This window comes from Martes martes (genome assembly GCF_963455335.1).
Source record: "Martes martes genome assembly, chromosome: 10".
Taxonomy (NCBI): domain Eukaryota; kingdom Metazoa; phylum Chordata; class Mammalia; order Carnivora; family Mustelidae; genus Martes; species Martes martes.
In genome coordinates this window covers 1,775,863-1,792,408 of record NC_137898.1, presented here as the reverse complement: position 1 = coordinate 1,792,408, position 16,546 = coordinate 1,775,863, and the positions used below count along the sequence as shown (strand labels likewise).

The 16,546-nt window shown below is 67.4% G+C and overlaps 1 protein-coding gene across 1 annotated transcript; it reads right to left on the bottom strand.

Annotated features, from left to right (window-relative positions):
* Positions 1-768: 768 nt before the first annotated feature.
* Positions 769-15,061, bottom strand: TSPAN32 (tetraspanin 32; the record flags this gene model as incomplete). The annotated part of the gene is made up of 9 exons (XM_080817869.1): positions 769-919; positions 1,369-1,460; positions 1,755-1,838; positions 3,553-3,639; positions 4,174-4,275; positions 9,076-9,150; positions 13,657-13,754; positions 14,491-14,605; positions 14,996-15,061. 9 exons carry the CDS (start codon positions 15,059-15,061, stop codon positions 769-771), a joined length of 870 nt encoding a protein of 289 aa, XP_080673995.1.
* Between the last annotated feature and the right edge of the window lie 1,485 nt (positions 15,062-16,546).

Below are 16,546 nucleotides of genomic sequence, written 5' to 3'. Positions count from 1 at the left end.
TTCTCAGCGGAGGGTGCACAGCCTTGGGGACAGGGCACTTAGAGAGGGGGTTCGGGTGTCCAGGGGAGCGGGAGTGTCTGCAGCGCCCTCCCACACTCACACCAGGTCTCGCCTCGAGTCCCGGCACCTGTGCTCACCGTGTCCCTGAAAGTGTGAGATTTCTGCCCGAGAGATGGAGGCTCCCCGTGAACCTCATGTAGCCACAGAGACCCCTGAAAGCAGAGTGGCCCCCCCATCGCTGGAGGGACAGGGGGTCAGAAGTTCTCGCTTGAGGACTGGGGTGCCCTCGATGCCTGGGAGACGAAGGCCTCTCGTACAAAGGACGTGGTCTTATGGAGCAGAGGACCATCCCCGCTGACGGCCGGCAAGGAGGGTGCCCTCGGTCCCATAGCTGCATGGACCCGTGTTCTGCCAAAAGCCTGGCTGAGCCTGGACCGGGTGCCCCCCGGAGACTGCAGCGTGCGGGGAGCCCTGCCCGGCTCAGCCCTGGGCTCTAACCTCGTGAGACTGGGCAGAGGGTCCGTTCATGCCTGCCCCGTGGCTTCTCTGTTCTGACCACTTCCCAGCCTGTCCCCGCAGGGTCTATGAGGGACCCCGATCCCTCTGTCCGCTGAAACAGAGCCTGCTTCTCTGGGCTGGCCTCCTCCTTCCCCGTCCCTCTGCGATGCGGCAGAAAACACCTCACATCGCCGTCCTTGTAAGGCTCACGTTTGGGCCGACAGAGGCTCTGTGGGCCCACAGGTGGCAGGACGGTCGGTTCAAAGGGTGTCAGTCATCCTGGCGCAGCTGAGGGTCCCCCAAGGGTCCTCTCGCACCCGGGCAGCCATGGACAACGTCTGCTTCCGTCGGGGGCTGGAGCCTGGGGCTGCCCTGGGAGCGTCTGAAGAAGCTGGGCTCCTGGGCTGGGCAGCCGGGCACTCTAGGAAGCAGAGGGGACTATGAGAAGGTTCTAGAATGCACTGGGGCCAGGCAGGATGCCTGGGCACGGAGGGACCCAGAAGGCCAGGGCAGAGGGGCTGGGGGTCCCGGTCTGGGTCCTCCCTGGAGAGCATTTGTGAGGTCGGGTCTTGCTGGGGAGTGGTGTGAAGAGAAGGGGGTCCCTGTGGGGTTATAGGAGTGCATTCAACTCTCCAACCGCCCCCCTCCCTCTGTGCGGCCAGCCACCCCCAAAGCACCTGCCCTAGAGAATCAGCCTGGGCTCTTGGTCCGGGGGTCCCAGTGGCTGGGGTCAGGCAGCACCGTCGGGGGCGTGGGAAGGGTCAGGGCTCTGTGGCCAGGGAGGCAGCCTGAGCACCCGGCCCGCTCCACCTGCTGCCGGCCTCTGCCCCGTGGGGGGTGAGGTGGCTGGGGGGCCAGGCAGGGGCCTACCTCCGGCTCAGGGTGTATTTGCCCTTGCGATCCAAGCTGCTGCCAGAGCGAATGGCAAACCAGAGAAAGGAGCTGAGCAGCATCGCGTACACCTGGGAGGGAGGGGGTGTCAGTTCCAGCGCCAGCAGCCCCAGGGGAGGGGTGCCCTGCCCCCGAGGAAGGCCCTGGGCTCTGCAGGGCTCTCAGTGGTCTGGGGAAGGCAGCCAGCCAGGCACTGTCCCCTCCCAGATGCCTCCCTGGGGTCTGCAGCCTCCCTTCTGGCTCCCAGTGCATGGGGAGCCCTGCCGGTCCCCGAGGCTGATGACCGTGGCCTCGCGTTGGGGTGGGGCATCCGTGGGTGGAGGGGTGGGAGGTGGGGAAGGGGCCCTGGGGGAGGGCACGCGTACCATGACGGCGAGGCCGATGCCGGTCAGGGTGCAGGCAACGTTTCTGTGCATCGTCAGGAAGCTCTTGATCCCCCGCAGGCAGTCCTGAGCCAAGGGCAGCTCCCGTGATGCCCGTCCTGGCTGTCCCCTCCCCACCCAGGGTCAGGGGCCTCCACCAAGGTGTGGACATCTAGTGCCCACCTGGGGCCAAGTGCTGGGGAGATGTGCAGCGGGGCGGGGGGGGGGTGCTGGGTGGCACGCTCCACGCCCCAGAGGTCTGGGGAAGGACATCACACGCAGGTGAAAACCTGCGGGCGGGAGTGGCCTCCGTGGGGACGATGGGAGGTCGCTGCCCCAGGGCCCAGCACGTGCCTTTCTTAGGCATTCACGAGCTGCCTGGGCTGGGGCACGGGTCTGGCTCCCCTGGGCAGGCTGGGGCTCCCTCACTCCCTGGCCCAGGGGGAGCAGAGGGCAGAGAAAGAGCTGGGGGAGGGGCGTGGGGTCCTGGGCTCTCCTAGCCTCCTGCTCCGTCCTGGGCTCCCATGCCTCCCCAGGGCCTGGCCTCCACAGGGGCTCTCTCTCCAGGGAGACGGAGGTGACGGTCCCATCTCTGAACCACTCGGATGGCGGCGTGTGAGTTGGGGGAAGGTGTTGGCATTTGGGGCAGGCCCCCTGGGATGTTCGGGGGGGCTCTTCTTAAGGCTGGGATGGGGAGGGAGAGAAGGCTCGCTTGGCATCTGTCCGGGCTGCCATCTGTCCACCCGCCACTGGACAGGGACTGGGCCCTCCAGCCTCCCTACTGCCACCTGGGCCTCTACCCCAGCTGGAGTCCCGGCCCTGCTCACACCTGGGTCACGGGACTGACCGGTTGGCCTGGAGGTTGGGACTTCTGGCCCCCAGGGGCAGCTGGAAATGGTCCCAGGAGCCCTGGACCACAGCACTGCAGCCTGACCCAGCTGCCCCGTGAGAAAACGGCCCCTGGTCAGCCCCTACTCCCCGTGTGGCCACACTTCTTCCAGGGGGGCAGCCTGGGGGCCTGACCACCACCTAGGACACCATCCTTGCCCCACCCAGGCCCATCCCAGGGAGGCTCCAGAGCCCACGCCCACCCTCTGTGGCCTTTACAGTGGGGACCCCGCCATTCTGGAAAACCACAGAGCAGTTCCTCGGCCGCTTTGCAGTTGGGCACCCGAGGCCTCCCCCCGGGAGGAATGCCCTCTCCGGGCCCCTTCCCGGCGTGCTGGGCCCTCCCTGCCGCACCCCTCCCCACACGCCTCCCTTCTGGGGCCAGTGGTGCTGGGTGGGCTCCCTCCCTTGCTGGGCCGGGAGCCATTTGTATCCTCCTGTCTTGATGTTGGAGGACGGCCAGGAGCCTCTCGCCCAGAGATAGGGGTGGGTTTGTTTCCCGGACAGTGGACAGCGGGGGAGGGGAGCCCGGGGGGGGAGGTGGCTGGGGGAGGGTTGCAAGGGTAGCTGGGGGAGGTGCCAGGCCCCTCTCTGGGCCCTGGGGAAGAAGGGCCTTCCCTGCCTCTGCCTGCCACAGGCCCTCCCTGTCCCTCCCTGGAATGTCCTTCTGGCTCCTCCTGGACCAGCCCCCTCCAGCCCAGTGTCTGTCTTCCACCTTCCCCTGTGCTTCTGGAGGGCAGGCCTGGCCTCGGGGAGCCCCAGGCCGGAGCTGGGTGAGGGGCGGAGGGAGCGAAGGGAGCACGGGGCTGAGTCCAGCCCTCCCTGCCGCCTCCGGGAGCCCTGCAGAGGGCGGCACGGGGCCCGGGGGCGGCCTAGGGAGGGAGAGCGCAGGGTCCGGGCTTCTCCTCCTCACCTGTCTGGCCGCCTGCTGTCCCCGACACAGACTGGCCTCCGCGTCCCCCAGGAGGCCGAAAGGGGAGCTCTTGCCGCAGCACAAGAACTGCAAGAACGCGGGGAGGGTTGGGGCTGCGAGGTTGGGCCGACAGGGACAGCCCAAGGAGGCCCCTGGCGAGGGGGCCCCCCCGCAGAGCTGCCCCCAGAGGTCAGGCCGCGGGCTGCATGAGGGGAGGTATGGCAGGCCCCGGGCAGCCCGGCCTTCCCAGCGCCCTCCCCACCGCCCCGGGCTTCCCCCGAACGGCCCCCTGCAGGCTGCCAGCCCAGCCCCCGCCCCTCAGACGGCGCACCTGCGGCCCTGCCCCCCCCGCCCCCCCCCACCCACCCCCGGGCCTCACACTGGGCCGCCACCAGCCTGATGGTCTTTAGCAGTTTTGGACGAGAAACATTTCCATGTTGCTTTGGCCCCCGGATGAGGCAGCCAGCCCCGCCCGGGGCACAGGGAGAAGACAAGATGTCTTTCCCCCTCTGCCCACTACCGAGAGGGCATCGGTGGCCTGTGTCCCGGGACCCCCTGCTCCACGTCTGGTCCCGGGTCAGCGGACTCTGGGGGGGTGGTGACAGCACCCTCCATGCTCACCGTGTCCTGAATGGCCACCAGCTGCTGCCGCGGGGTTCCGGACAAGTTCTGCACCGCCTGCTCGTACACCAGGTCGTAGACATCCAGCACCGCGTCCTCCACCTGCACCGAGAGCACCGTGGGAAGACCCCGTGTGGGTCAAGCCCCCTCCCTAGAGACGCGGCTCCCCGGGGGCGGGGCTGGCCCCCGTGAGCCGTCCTAACAGCCCCCTCCTCCTTGCACCAGGCAGAGCCCCCTGAGGGCAGAGCCTGGGTCACTGGGGAGGCTGGTCCCCAGACTTCCACTGCGGGGCCCCTCCCAACAAGAGTGACCACCACTTCCAACAAGAGTGACCACCTGGCTGGGGCCAGGTTCTAGACCCCCGAGCCCTGCGGCCTGCCTCCAGCTCTGGTCTTCTGGGGCGTGGAGGGCCTGACCGAAGGAAGGGTCCTCCCGACATCGGTCGATCTGGGTGGTGGGACGGGGAAGCCGACAGCCGGACCTGGGCAGAGAAGCCTGGGAGGAGCTTCCTGCCAGGAGCTCAGCTCCCCGGTGATGATCTAGCTCTCTCCCTAGAGCCACCGGTGCGTCCCAAAACCCCGGGCAAGGGCCTTCGATCAAAGAAGCCACGGGCATCTGGGGCCAGCTGGGGGCAGACAAGGCAGGTAATGGGGCAGGAAGGGATTGCCGAGGGGCCTGGCTGGGCTCTGCCTTAACTTTGTACCCCGGCGTCCCCCAGACCTTGTTGCCTCCACCCTCCTGAGCACCTTCTGTCTGTGCTCACACTGTTCGCCGCGAACCCAAACGCCCACCCTTGCCAAGTTAGTCCCCCAAAGACAAAGACAAACTGGAATCTCACCTCCTCCAGGAAGGCTTCCCTGACTGCTCTGGCCTCAACAGTCTCCTGGCATAGGCCAGGCTCCTTCGCGCACCCCTGCCCTCCGATGCCTCCTGTCCCCTCTCGGAGACCCCGAGCACTCCCTCCCTTGCCCCTTTTCCCACCTGGGACACAATGATGGCTGCTCAGGGCTGCCCTCAAGGGCTGGGGGTGAACCGATGCCCATGCCTGCTCTGGCCACTCAGGTGCTCCCCGGGAGGGGTGGCCATCCCGCTGGCAGCCTGGGGGCCGGGGTAGGTGGGCTGGGGAGGCTGTGGAGGCAGCCGCTCCCAGGCCTCCGGAGGAACCAGAGGAACTTGCATCCCAACCCCCAGCCCCACTCTTGGCACTAAGCGACCCTCCCGTTGAGACATTGCACTGCAAGTCATCCCAAACTGGGTCAGCTGGTGCCCAGCCAACCCGCTGGGAGGTGGGAAGTGCCCTGCGCTGGAGGGCGGGCGTCAGGCTAGCGGCCACTCAAGTTTGAAATGAAGCCGAGACCACGAAGCCTCTGTGTTAGGGGAGGCTGGGGGCTGAGTAGAGTGGGCCTGGGGTCAGTGGGCCTGGGGTCGGTGGACAAGTGGCCGAGACGAGGAGGCCAGCTCAGACCACCCTCCTGGTTCCACGCCCCGTCTCAGGGTCCCGGGAGTAGCTGGGCGCCCTGAAGCCGGCTCGCACCATTGTAACGGTGTAGGAACAATGTGCTGAGCTGGGGTCTGTCCCCACCACCCCAGAAGCCGGGGATACGAGTCCCCGCTGCAGGCAGAGATGCAAATCCTGCAAAGCCGCGACCCTCACCCAAGACCCTCCGACCTGGCAGTGGGGGCCAGGCTGAACTCTTCCCACGGGCCTAGGCATCCATCCCCCAGTACCGGCTTGGGGGGTGCTCTAGGAGCCCGAGTCCCTGTCTCCCCAGGAGAAAACTGGGGTGGACCCGGTGCTCTCAGAGACTACCAGACCCTGCCACTTCTGAGTCTCCTGCCAGGGTCCCCCTCCTTAAGAGGGCCTTCCAGACCTCCAGGGGTGCCCCCAGGGTGGATTTGGAGCAACAAGAGTGGAGAGTGGGAGCTGGGAAACACTGTGAGGGGCGGGGCACCCCCTTACTGCCCCCTGGGGCCGGCAGCCTGGCTTGAGGCCACGGAAGAACGTGGCCGGTCCCTTCTGACTCCATTCTCCGCCCTCCGTCTGTGGGGACGCCCCAGGCCTTGGTCGGCACCCCGTATTTCAGGGTGCCTCAGGGGTTGTCCAGAGAGATGTAGGGGGACAGTGGGGGTGAAGAGGCTGGGCTTTGGGCTCTCTCTGGTCACCCTGCTGCCAGCAGGACCCTGGGGAACCAAGGAGTCTGGGGCTGGGACATATCTGGGCTGGGAGGGTCCCGAGGCTCAGGGTCCCCGGGGAGGCCCGGGGTGGACGGCAACCCCTCAAGCCAGCCGGGATCCCCCAACATACTCCCACCGAGCCCTTCACATGCACTCTGTTTCCGCGCCCCCTCCCCCGGGGTGGAAACTGAGGCCGGGAAGGCAGCTGGTCACATGAGGGTACCGGCTGGGGAGGCTGAGCCCAGTTAGAGCAGCCAAATCTCCCGCGCCTTGGTCGCTTCTGCGCCCGCAGGGGCCTGGACGTGCACACAGACTTACTGGGAGGCGGATGGGGGCCCCCCAAGCCTTGGACCCGGGAGGAGGCTCAGCCCCCACCTGGTGTTGGGCAAAACCCCAAGAACTGACTCCTGGGGGCCAGTCGGAGCCTGGACCAGATCAGGATGATATTGTAGGGGGTGGTGGCAGGCGTTGGGACAGAGAAGAGGCCTCGCTGGGAGCTGTCCGGCTTCCACCCCTCCCCTTCTCAGAGCAGGATCCACCGCACAGCCCCTCCCCGGCAGGACCCAGGATCCGGGGCTCCAGCTACAGATACAATGTGTCAGGGAAGAGACTATGGGCTGCAGCCATCCCGGGAGAGCCACGGGAGCCCCCAGGGCACCCTGGCAGCCGTCCTGACCGGGCCCACCCACGCTGTCCCCGGACCTGGAATGGGCCAGAGCAGTGAATGGGAGAAAGGAGCCTGAAATCCCAGCCCACCTGGCTCTCCCTGGGCGAGCTGCTGGCCAGCGCCACTGAGGGCCCTGGTCATCGTGTGGGGACACCAACCCCGTCCGAGAGCCTCGCAGCCAGAGGAAATGTCATGGGGGGTGACCCCAAATGCCAGGGTGGCGGGGGGCAGTCTGGGGGAAATCCTTGGGCACGGAAGGGAGAAGAGGCATTGACTCGGACCTGGAGGGTGGGCTGGATCCTCCTGGGTCCTCCTGGGTCCTCCTGGCCTGGTTCCGCCAGCGTGACCGGGCCCCCCGCCCCCTGAGACTGGGAACCGCTTCTGTAGAACAAGGGCATGACCGCCGTGCTCGGCCTGGTGACTCAGCCGCGTGGACGCCAAAGAGCACGGAGAGGGAGAAGCGAGGCCCACCGCTGGGCGGGGGTGGGTGGAGGGTGGCTCGGGAAGTCAGGACTGGAGAGGGTAATCATACAGTTAAAAGCACACAGTATGACCCAGGCCCGGTGTCCCGACCCAGCTGCCCTCTGCGAGCCTCTGCTCCTGTAGGCCCCTCGTTTGGTGGTGGGGGGCGGGGGGGACAGGCAGCAGAGAGGCTGGGGCCGCTGGGGACTGAGACACACACGTGAGGAATCATGCTTGTCACTTGCTACTCGCACAGTGTTTTGCCTGACGCTGGACACGTTTCAGGCAGACTGGCCTTGGTTTTCCTGGGCTGGTCCTTGTGGGGCACATGGAGAAACTGAGGCCCAGTGAGGGGATCACGGAAAGTCAGGGCAGACAGGGTCTACACAGCAGAACACTCCTGTCACTCTCTGTGGTCCCACCTGCAGGTCCCTTGGCTTCTCAGGTCGTCCTGGGGGGTTCGCCTGGGTCTGGGCTCTCACGGGACCTTGTCCACGGCTAGGGACTGGGGGAAGGCCTGTCCCTTGTCCCTTTGGCCTCAGCCAGGGGAGAAGCTGGGCTAGGGGCTGGCTCCTACTTGCCATCCTGCCAGGGCCCCCCTCTCTGAGCCTCTTGGGTCCCCACTTCCTCTGCCCAGACAAGGGGCCTGGCTTTGACCCCCAGCCTGGGTCTGGGAGGGGTCCGGCTCCACACACACGCACTGGCCAGCCCATCCCCCAGGCAGGCTCTCAGCCTCCCCTCGGGGCCCTGAATTCAGACAGAACTTGCGGAGGGCCACGCTGGGGTCCGCGCCTGGGCCTGCAGGCTTCGTGTCCTGCTCATAGACGGGCTCTGGGGGCTGTGGTCCTTGCGACTGAGTTAGCCCAGAGCTGGGGCCTCCCCCAGCCCCCCAGAATGGGACAAGGGCCCTCTCACACCGAGTCCTTCGACACCCTGCTGAGCCAGGCAGCGCCCAGAGAATGGATGGGTCCACCTGAGTGGATGGATGGACGGACGGACGGACGGTCGGATGGATGAAGGAAGGCACCACCTCCAGCGGGGGGTCCATCCCCACCATGACCACAGGCTTCACCACCCCAGTCACCACCAACACAGAAGCCCTGGGAAGAGCCCACAATGGGGGTGGGGCTGGGAGGACAGCCGGCCCCCCACGCCCGCTGGGCTGCCCCTGCTCCAGGACCGAAGGGTGGCTGTCCTCCTGGGGACCGGACTCTGACAAGGCCCAGTCGGGAGGGCAGTCCCTTCTGGGCGTTTTCCGGAGCACTGACCCCTCTAGTCAACCCCTCAGGTCGGCCGGGGCCCTCCTCCTCTAGCCCTTCATCCCCTTTCCAACTCCCGGCCCCTCCCAGGACCCGGCAGAGGGCAGGGCTGAGGGGCTGGGGGTGAGGGGGTTGGAGGCCCGCCCCTGCTCCCACTTCCCTGGGACCCCCTGCGCCAGCCCCAAAGAGGCCTGGGCCTCAGGTCTCCGTGCCCCACCTTCAGGCAGGGGGCATCCCCCCAGAATGGTCTCTCCCGGGGAGAGGGGTGACTTGCCTGGCTCACTACCCTCCCTCACAGGCCCCTCGGGCGGCGGAATGGGGGCGGGGCCGGGCGCTCACCTGGGTGGGGCTGTGGACTCTCCGGAGGGCGGCCTGCGCCAGGGCGCCGAAGGCCAGGGCGAAACACAGGAAGGCCTGGGACAGAGGCGGGTGGGTCACGGGGCGCGCCCGGCCGGCCACCTGCAGCCGGGGCCTGGGCCTTCCCCGCGGGCTGCTGCCCCCCCCCAGGGGGAGACCCCCTGTGGCCTGCGGATACGCTATTCCCGCCCCTTCTGGCCCCTTCTGGGAACTCACCCCCTACTGCCCATCCCGGCTCACAAGGGCATGCCAATGGCAGGGCCATGTCCCCTCCCCCAGGGAGGGAGGGGTCCCCAGGATGATGGAAGCCCGGGCCCAGTGGGGCTGCCTGCAGGGAGGGGCCCTCGGAGAAGAAGAAACTTCCCCTTTTTAGGAGGCTCTAGGTGTGCGATGTGTGGCTCTGGGCTGCCCACCGCCCTGGCCCCGGGGGTGCTCCCTGTGGGTTCCCAGCAGAGACAGCCGGTGGGGCACCCTGAAGTAGGGTGAGCCTGGCAGGGAGGCACCCCCTCCCATCTTCAGACCCCGTGCAGTCGCCTGACTCACCCTCCTCGCACCCCAATATCGGAGATGGGCGCTCTCTGGGGGGAATGTCTTTCTAACATCAGCAACCCCGCAGTGCCCTTCTCTCTGTTAGTCGGGTTTGGGGCTGTCAAGCCCCCCATGTGGAAGATCTGGGGCTATTGCAGACCCCGGCCCCAAGAAATGCACATCGCGGGCCCCAGGACCGTTCCATGGGCCACTTTGGAGCGTCACCCCAGGCCCGGAGCCCCAGTCTACATACTGCCCCGGGGACGTCGTCCCCACCCACAGTTTGGCCTGCCCTCGGCACGCTGGGGACCCTCAGCCTGGGTCTCCTGCTGGGTCTCCTCCTGGGGCTCCGGGCAGCTCGTTGGGCTGCTGGCCACACAGCCTCGGCGCCCAGAGGGCCCACGTCACCTCCTTCTCACCGCGCCGGCTTTGTGGGCCGCGCGTCACTGGTTGGGCCGACACAGCACCCCTCCCTGGCCGGTCCGCGGCCCGGGGCAGCCGGGGGCTCGGTTCTCCCCACCCAGGGGCCTCCTCGCGAAGAGGAACACCCAGCAGAATCGATGACCGGCGGAGTGGAGAGATGCCTGCAGACAGACCTACGCACGGACACGGCTGGGCAGGGCTGCACCAAGAAACAGTCCCACCAGCTGCCGGGAAAGAGGGGGCCGCCTCTACCAGGCCCCCAGACTCGGTGCCGGCCGGGGGCTCCGGCTCTGCTCGGGGTGGGCAGCCCTCACCTTCTCCTGCCCCCTCCGGCCCGGATCCCTGCAGGCCTCGGTGTCCAGGATCCTCCCTCCTCCTCCTCCCCCTCCCTCCCCCTCCTCCTTATACCTCCCCCTCCTCCCCCTCCTCCTCATCCCTCCTCCTCATCCCTCCTCCTCCTCCCCTCCCTCCCCCTCCTCCTCATCCCTCCTCCTCCTCCTCCCCCTCCTCATCTCTCCTCATCTCTCCCCCTCCTCCCCCTCCTCCTCATCCTTCCCCCTCATCTCTCCCCCTCCTCCCCCTCCTCCTCATCTCTCCCCCTCCTCCCCTTCTTCCCCCTCCTCTTTATCCCTCCTCCTCCTCATCCCCCTCCCTCCCCCTCCTCCTCATCCCTCCCCCTCCTCCCCCTCCTCCTCATCCCTCCTCCTCATCCCCCTCCCTCCCCCTCCTGCTCATCCCTCCTCCTCCTCCTCCCCTTCCTCCTCATCCTTCCCCCTCATCCCTCCCCCTCCTCCCCCTCCTCCTCACCTCTCCTCATCTCTCCCCCTCCTCCCCTTCTTCCTCCTCCTCTTCATCCCTCCTCCTCCTCTTCCTCCCCCTCCCTCCCCCTCCTCCTCATCCCTCCCCCTCCTCCCCCTCCTCCTCATCTCTCCTCCTCCTCCCCCTACTCCTCCTCCTCATCCCTCCCCCTCCTCATCTCTCCCCCTCCTTATCCCTCCTCCCCCTCCTCCTCCCCCTCCCCCCCTCCCTATCCTTCCTCCTCCCCTTCTCCCTCCTCCTCTTCCTCCCTCTTCCCTCTCCTCCTCCTCCCTGCCTGGCCGAGGGCCTCCTTCTCCATCTGGAAACCATCGCTCACCACTGCCTCCAGGCTGGAGGCCCTGAGCCAGCTCAGGGGACCAGTATTTTCCAGAAATCCTTCCATTCCCCAGGAGAGAGCGAGTGCCCTCCCCACCTCCGCCTGCCCGCCTGCAGCGGGGGCCTTGGGCCAGGTCTCCTTTGTGAACGGGGCCGTGCCGCTGTGCAGGCCTGCTGGGTGCAGCTGGGCCCAGCCCCGCATTTTCTTGCTTCTTGTAAATAAAATACGTAAATAAATCAGCCGTCCCTGCCGGCCGTGCTCCAGCAGCCAGCGGCGAGCTGGTTCATTTCCTGCTCTGGAGGCCTGTGCCTGTGTGAGGCAAGGCCGGAGGGGGTGGGGGCAGGAAGGGCGGTTGGGGGCCAGCAGCCTGGTGCCCGGCGTCTCCCTGCTTGATGGTCCTTCTGTATGTGTCTCTACATGTGTGCGGATACACAGACGGGCCGGCACCACAGGCCCGCAAAGATGCACACGCGTGTGCGGGCCCCTGGGGGGCCATGGGTCCAGGGTCTAGGGCGGGGTCTGGGGGCAGCAGGTGGCTCCTGCCCAGAGCGGTCCAAATGCCCTCCGGTGGGGCTGGGCGTGCGGAAGCGAGACCCCCGGCGCTCCTGAGCCCTACCCACCGACCAGGGCGGCGGGGGGGCCCCCTTGAGCATCTGGGCGGGGGAAAAGCAGGCAGGAGCTGGGGGGGCAGGACAGGGCAACCGGCAACTGGGGCGCCTTCCGCCCTAGGGAGCACAAGGCTGTGACCTAGCACTGTGACCCAGCACCATGGCGTCCCCTGGTGGCCATGCTGTCGTCCCAGCACCGGCCTCTCCAGGCCAGACCTGCCCTGAGGCAGCCTTGTCCTCTGGCCCTGTGCCCCTCAGGCAGACCCCAAGCCTCAGGGCTCTGCTCTAGGGGGACAGTCCGCCTACCCCACCAGCTCCCACTGGGTCTCCCCGCCCTCCCTGACTCCCGGCCACTGGCAGGCCGCCACGGCCAGAGTCTCGGAGCCTGTTCGCACCCGCACTGCCCGGCCCGCGAGCCAGGGGGGGCCTGGTCAGGGCTGGAGCTCCCTGGTCCCACGCTGCTCCCCGAGCCCACTCCGGGCCGGCTGCCCCGGGCTACAGCTCCGGGAGGTGACCGTGTCCCTGCTCCTGCAGATGGGGACACGTCCACAGACATTTGCTGACACGGGCTGGATGGAGAACCCTGCCGGCCCTGGGGGCCCGGAAGGCTGCCCTCCGCGAGCCCGGGGGCCTGGCTCAGGGGCTCATTGGTCCGTGAGCCCCTCACAGGGTTGTGGAGAGCCAGCAGCAGCAGAGGGCTGGAGGCCGAGAGTGGGGGTCTGGTGGCTGGAAGGGGCCGAGGGAGGCCGGGGGGGACCTGTGAGGCTGCAGGGAGACCGTGAGGCCGGGAAGCGGGAGGGCCTGGGGTTCAGAAAGTCTCCCTCTCCTCGAGCTCTCGGGCTCCCCTTGCAAACCAGAGAAGCTACGGTCCCGCTCCCGGGAGGGCGGGAACCTCAGACGGTCTCGATCGCCGCCCGGGCCCCAGACGAAACCGGGCCGACGCCGGCATCAACTCGCACGGCCGCGGGCGATTTGCGGACCGTCTCCCGACGGCCGCCTGTGGCTCGCCTTCCAGCACACCCTTCCCCGGCTTCCGGAAGGAGCACGTACCCTGGACTCTTTTCCACGGTAAACCCCCAGCCCCGAGCGAGGGAGGCACCCCCCTCCTGTCCTTTCAGAGTCTCCCAGAGGCTCCGCCTGGGGCTCTCTGTCCCTCACTCACGCTCTCGGGTAAACTCTGTTCACTTTCTATCCCGTGCGAAGCTGATGGCCCTCTCGGCTGGTCCTGCGGGAGCCCTCTGGGTCCCTGGGCCCGGCCTGCCTCCCTCAACGGGGCTCCGTCCCGAACCTGCGAGGAGCCCCGGAAGGTGCCAGGCCAGGAGGGCAGGTGCCTGGGGGCAGTGGGGCACCAGGGAGTCCAGGTTCCAGTAGGGGAGGAGGGCCTGTGCCCAGAGTAGGCAAGACAGACGGGCCCTGGGGGCGGGGGGCAGGGTGGCGGGCGGAGCAGCAAGAGAGGCCACTGGGGACGAGCAGGAGCGGGGACAACAAGGGTCCCGTGGGGTGACACAGAGCCTCTCTCCAGCTGCAGAGGAGCAGGGTGGGCTCAGGTCCCCCGGGGCACTGCACGAGCCCAGTCCTACAGGTGACCTGGCCTGCGTAACAGAACCAGACGCTCCCTGGGCCTTGGGCAATGGTCCCCCAGGCCTGGGAGCGCCTGTGCTGCCTTTCTCGCCTCCCGTGGATGATGGGGTAAAGGAGGGCCTGGCTGAGGGGCCCTGGTTGGGGCAGGTGGGGGGGTCCCGGCTGGCACACATCCTTCAGGCCTCTCTGTCAGGACACTGTGGGTGGGGCAGGCTCCCTGGGCTCTCCCTCCTGCCTGCTCCCGATCGCATCCCAGAGCCTGGGGGACCGGTGGCAGGGAGCACTCACCCCGGCCATGAGGCCCCCGGCCTCCCTCACAGTGGCTACAGCACCCAGGACGGCACCCAGGGCCAGGAGCCCAGCCAGGCTGCTGGTGGTGTAGAAAGCTGGGTGGGGACAGAGAGAAGGAGGGTTAGGGGTGCCCCTGACAGGGGTCCCCAGTGCACAGGGCCTGCACTGGAAATCCGACCCAAGAGTACAACTCGGGGGTGGGTTTCTGGGAGCTCTGAATAGACCAGGAGCCCCGCTCAGGCTGGGACGGGCAACCCTCCCCCCACTCCTTCTCGCCATGCTCGAGGCAGGAGGGAAGGAGGCCAGAGGCCCTGCCCCCCGCTCTGGCTATCTCAGAAGCCACCAGGCAAGTGCGGGGTGCTCGTTCTTATCAGGACGGGCCCAAGACCCAAGCTTCCTGCACCCGGATTCAGGCTCCAGGGTAAAAACCCGGGGCCTAAGGGTCAGGAGGCCTGTGGCTGGGACCACAGCCTGACTCTCTGGGCCTCAGTTTCCCCCATGGCTGCCCTCTGAGACCGAGCCCCCAGAGTGCATCCCGGTCTGGGCTCTTTTGTTCCAGAGCAACCCCTCCAGGCTATCGGGGACATCTGGATGCCACCTGACACTCCCACCTGTCCCCAGGCTCCCAGAATGGGACGGGGCTGGGGCCCAGATCACCGGCTCTGCCCAGTGCAGAAGGATGCCGGGGTGGCCCTCTCTGCCCCCATCCACTGCCTGACCCAGCCCAGCTCCTCTAGGAGGCCTCCACCCGCCCAGTCTGGGATTCCTCCCAGGCTGCCTTTGCCCTGGAAGGCCCTGACCGGCGGGAGCACCTGACGTGACTTTACTTACCCCAGCGGTGCATGGCCTCGTAGGGGGTCCTGTTTGAGGATGCACGGCCAATGACAGCAAAGTGGGCCCCGAAGTAGGTGAGAGCCGCCAAGGTGGCCACGGACAAGCCCAGGAGCTGGGGGTGGGGCAGACCCAGAGTGTGGGGCAGGGCTGGACACAGGACAAGGCCCGGAGAGCAGGGTCTGGGTCTCCTGGGTCCCTTGACCAAACTCCCTCTGGCTTCACGGTCTCACTTGAGACGGGCTCAGCATCGTCTCCTCCCTCCTGTGCCCCGCTGACACGCGTTCACCCGCCTCCCCGGTCCCATGCTGCCTGGTGGGGCCCACAGGACATCCTGCCCAAACAGCCACCTGCCAGCGGTCCACCGCCAGGGGCCCCAGATGCATGTCCCTGGGGCCGGATGGGGACAGCAAGGCCAGGTGTGTGTGTGGAGACCACAGCACTAGAGGTCCACAGACACGGCCCCCCACCCGCTCCCACCCCTCCCACCCGGCCGGCCTGTTACCAAGACAAAGAAGCTGGTGACCAGCATCTGGCATTTGGCGACCCTGACCCGGCTCCAGGGCCCCATGGTGGCCGTCTCTTCTCCTTTCTCCTCTCCCCTCCTCTCCCCTCCTCTCCCCGCCCCTCCCCGCCCGTTGTGGTTTCCAGCTGGGTGGGGGCCTCAGCCACAGCTGCCTCCCAGGGCTGATCTGTGTGTCCGCGCGCCCGGGCCCCTGAGCCTCCGGCTGCTGCGGAAGGCGGAAGACGGGCAGGAAGGCAGGGAGGGCGGCGAGACCGGCTCCTGCCACCCCCTGACGTTCCAGCCCTGGCCCAAGGCACAGGGACCTCTGAGGGTATAAGCCCCCTCCCCGAAGGGCGCGGCCTTGGTCTTGGTGTGGCCACAGCACATCCTGGGAGGCGGTGGGTGGAGGTGGTGTGTAGAGGCCAAGGGGCCCGGATAGGGGGTGAGCGTCTCGTCCCGGGAGCAGGCAAGCAGAATCCCGCCCAAGGCTTGGTCCTTGGAGGAGCTGGGGAGACAGGCTCGATTCTGAACGTCACTACTGGAGTATCATCTTAGGAAACACCATCGGAAATGTTCTGTGGTGACAACATTGTGGGAGAGGCCATTTGGAGCAGAACCGTCTGGAGGGCACCAGGGCGGGCCAGAGCCCTGGGGCCGTGTGCCTGGGTGGGCCACCGAGGGAGGCTGTGTCAAAACACGAGGCTGTCATTAAATTAAACCATGCAAACCTGAGGAAGGGGCAGTGGGTCTCTGTCCTCTGGAGAGGACACGCAGTGAAGTTGCTGTCTGGGCCCAGTTTGGGCTGCTTTGGACCGCCTTGCCCCTGCTGTGGTCCTTGGGGTGGCAGGTGCTGCCGGGGGGTGGGGGCTCACCTCTGGGCTGCATTCGCTCCCCTCTGTCACCTTCTATGCTTCTCATGTGGGGTCCTCTGGGACATGGGGACCTCAGCAGGGGGAGGGGGAGTGCTCCAGATAGCTGTAGGCGAGGTGACCCGTTGGCCTTCTAGGAACCAGCAGCTCTGGCCATCTCCTCCCACCCCCTGCCAAGAACCAGGGCAGCTGGGACCCCTCGTCCAAGACGGTGACCCCAGGCCCCTCACCCCGGTCCCAGGACACCCCACCCTGGGTAGGCAGGGGCACAAGGGCGTCTCTGATGGCAGGTGCCTGGTCCAGGTGGAGGCCTGGTGTGACCCAAGGGGTGGCAAGAGTGAAACTGGGGGACCCCGGGTGCGACAGGGCATGGGCTGTGAGGGCTGGCCAGCCCGACCCTCCGTCTGCGGGGCCGAGCTGCTTGCCGGGGTGTGCCGCATGCGACTATGGCTCTTGTCCAACTTCGGTGAGAAGGACAGCGCTGGGCAGCCTGTTCCGGTGCAGTGAGGAGACCCTGCCCGCGGCCAGCCCCGGCGCCTCTGCACGGAGTCTGGAGGGAGCCTTGCGGAGCCAGAGCTGAGCTGGGCCCGGGATCGTGTCCTGCCCCTGCCGAGCACGCACCGTGCACCAGGCACTGTGCCCGGGTGGCCTTGCCTGTCCTCCGAGAGCAGCACTGCATCCA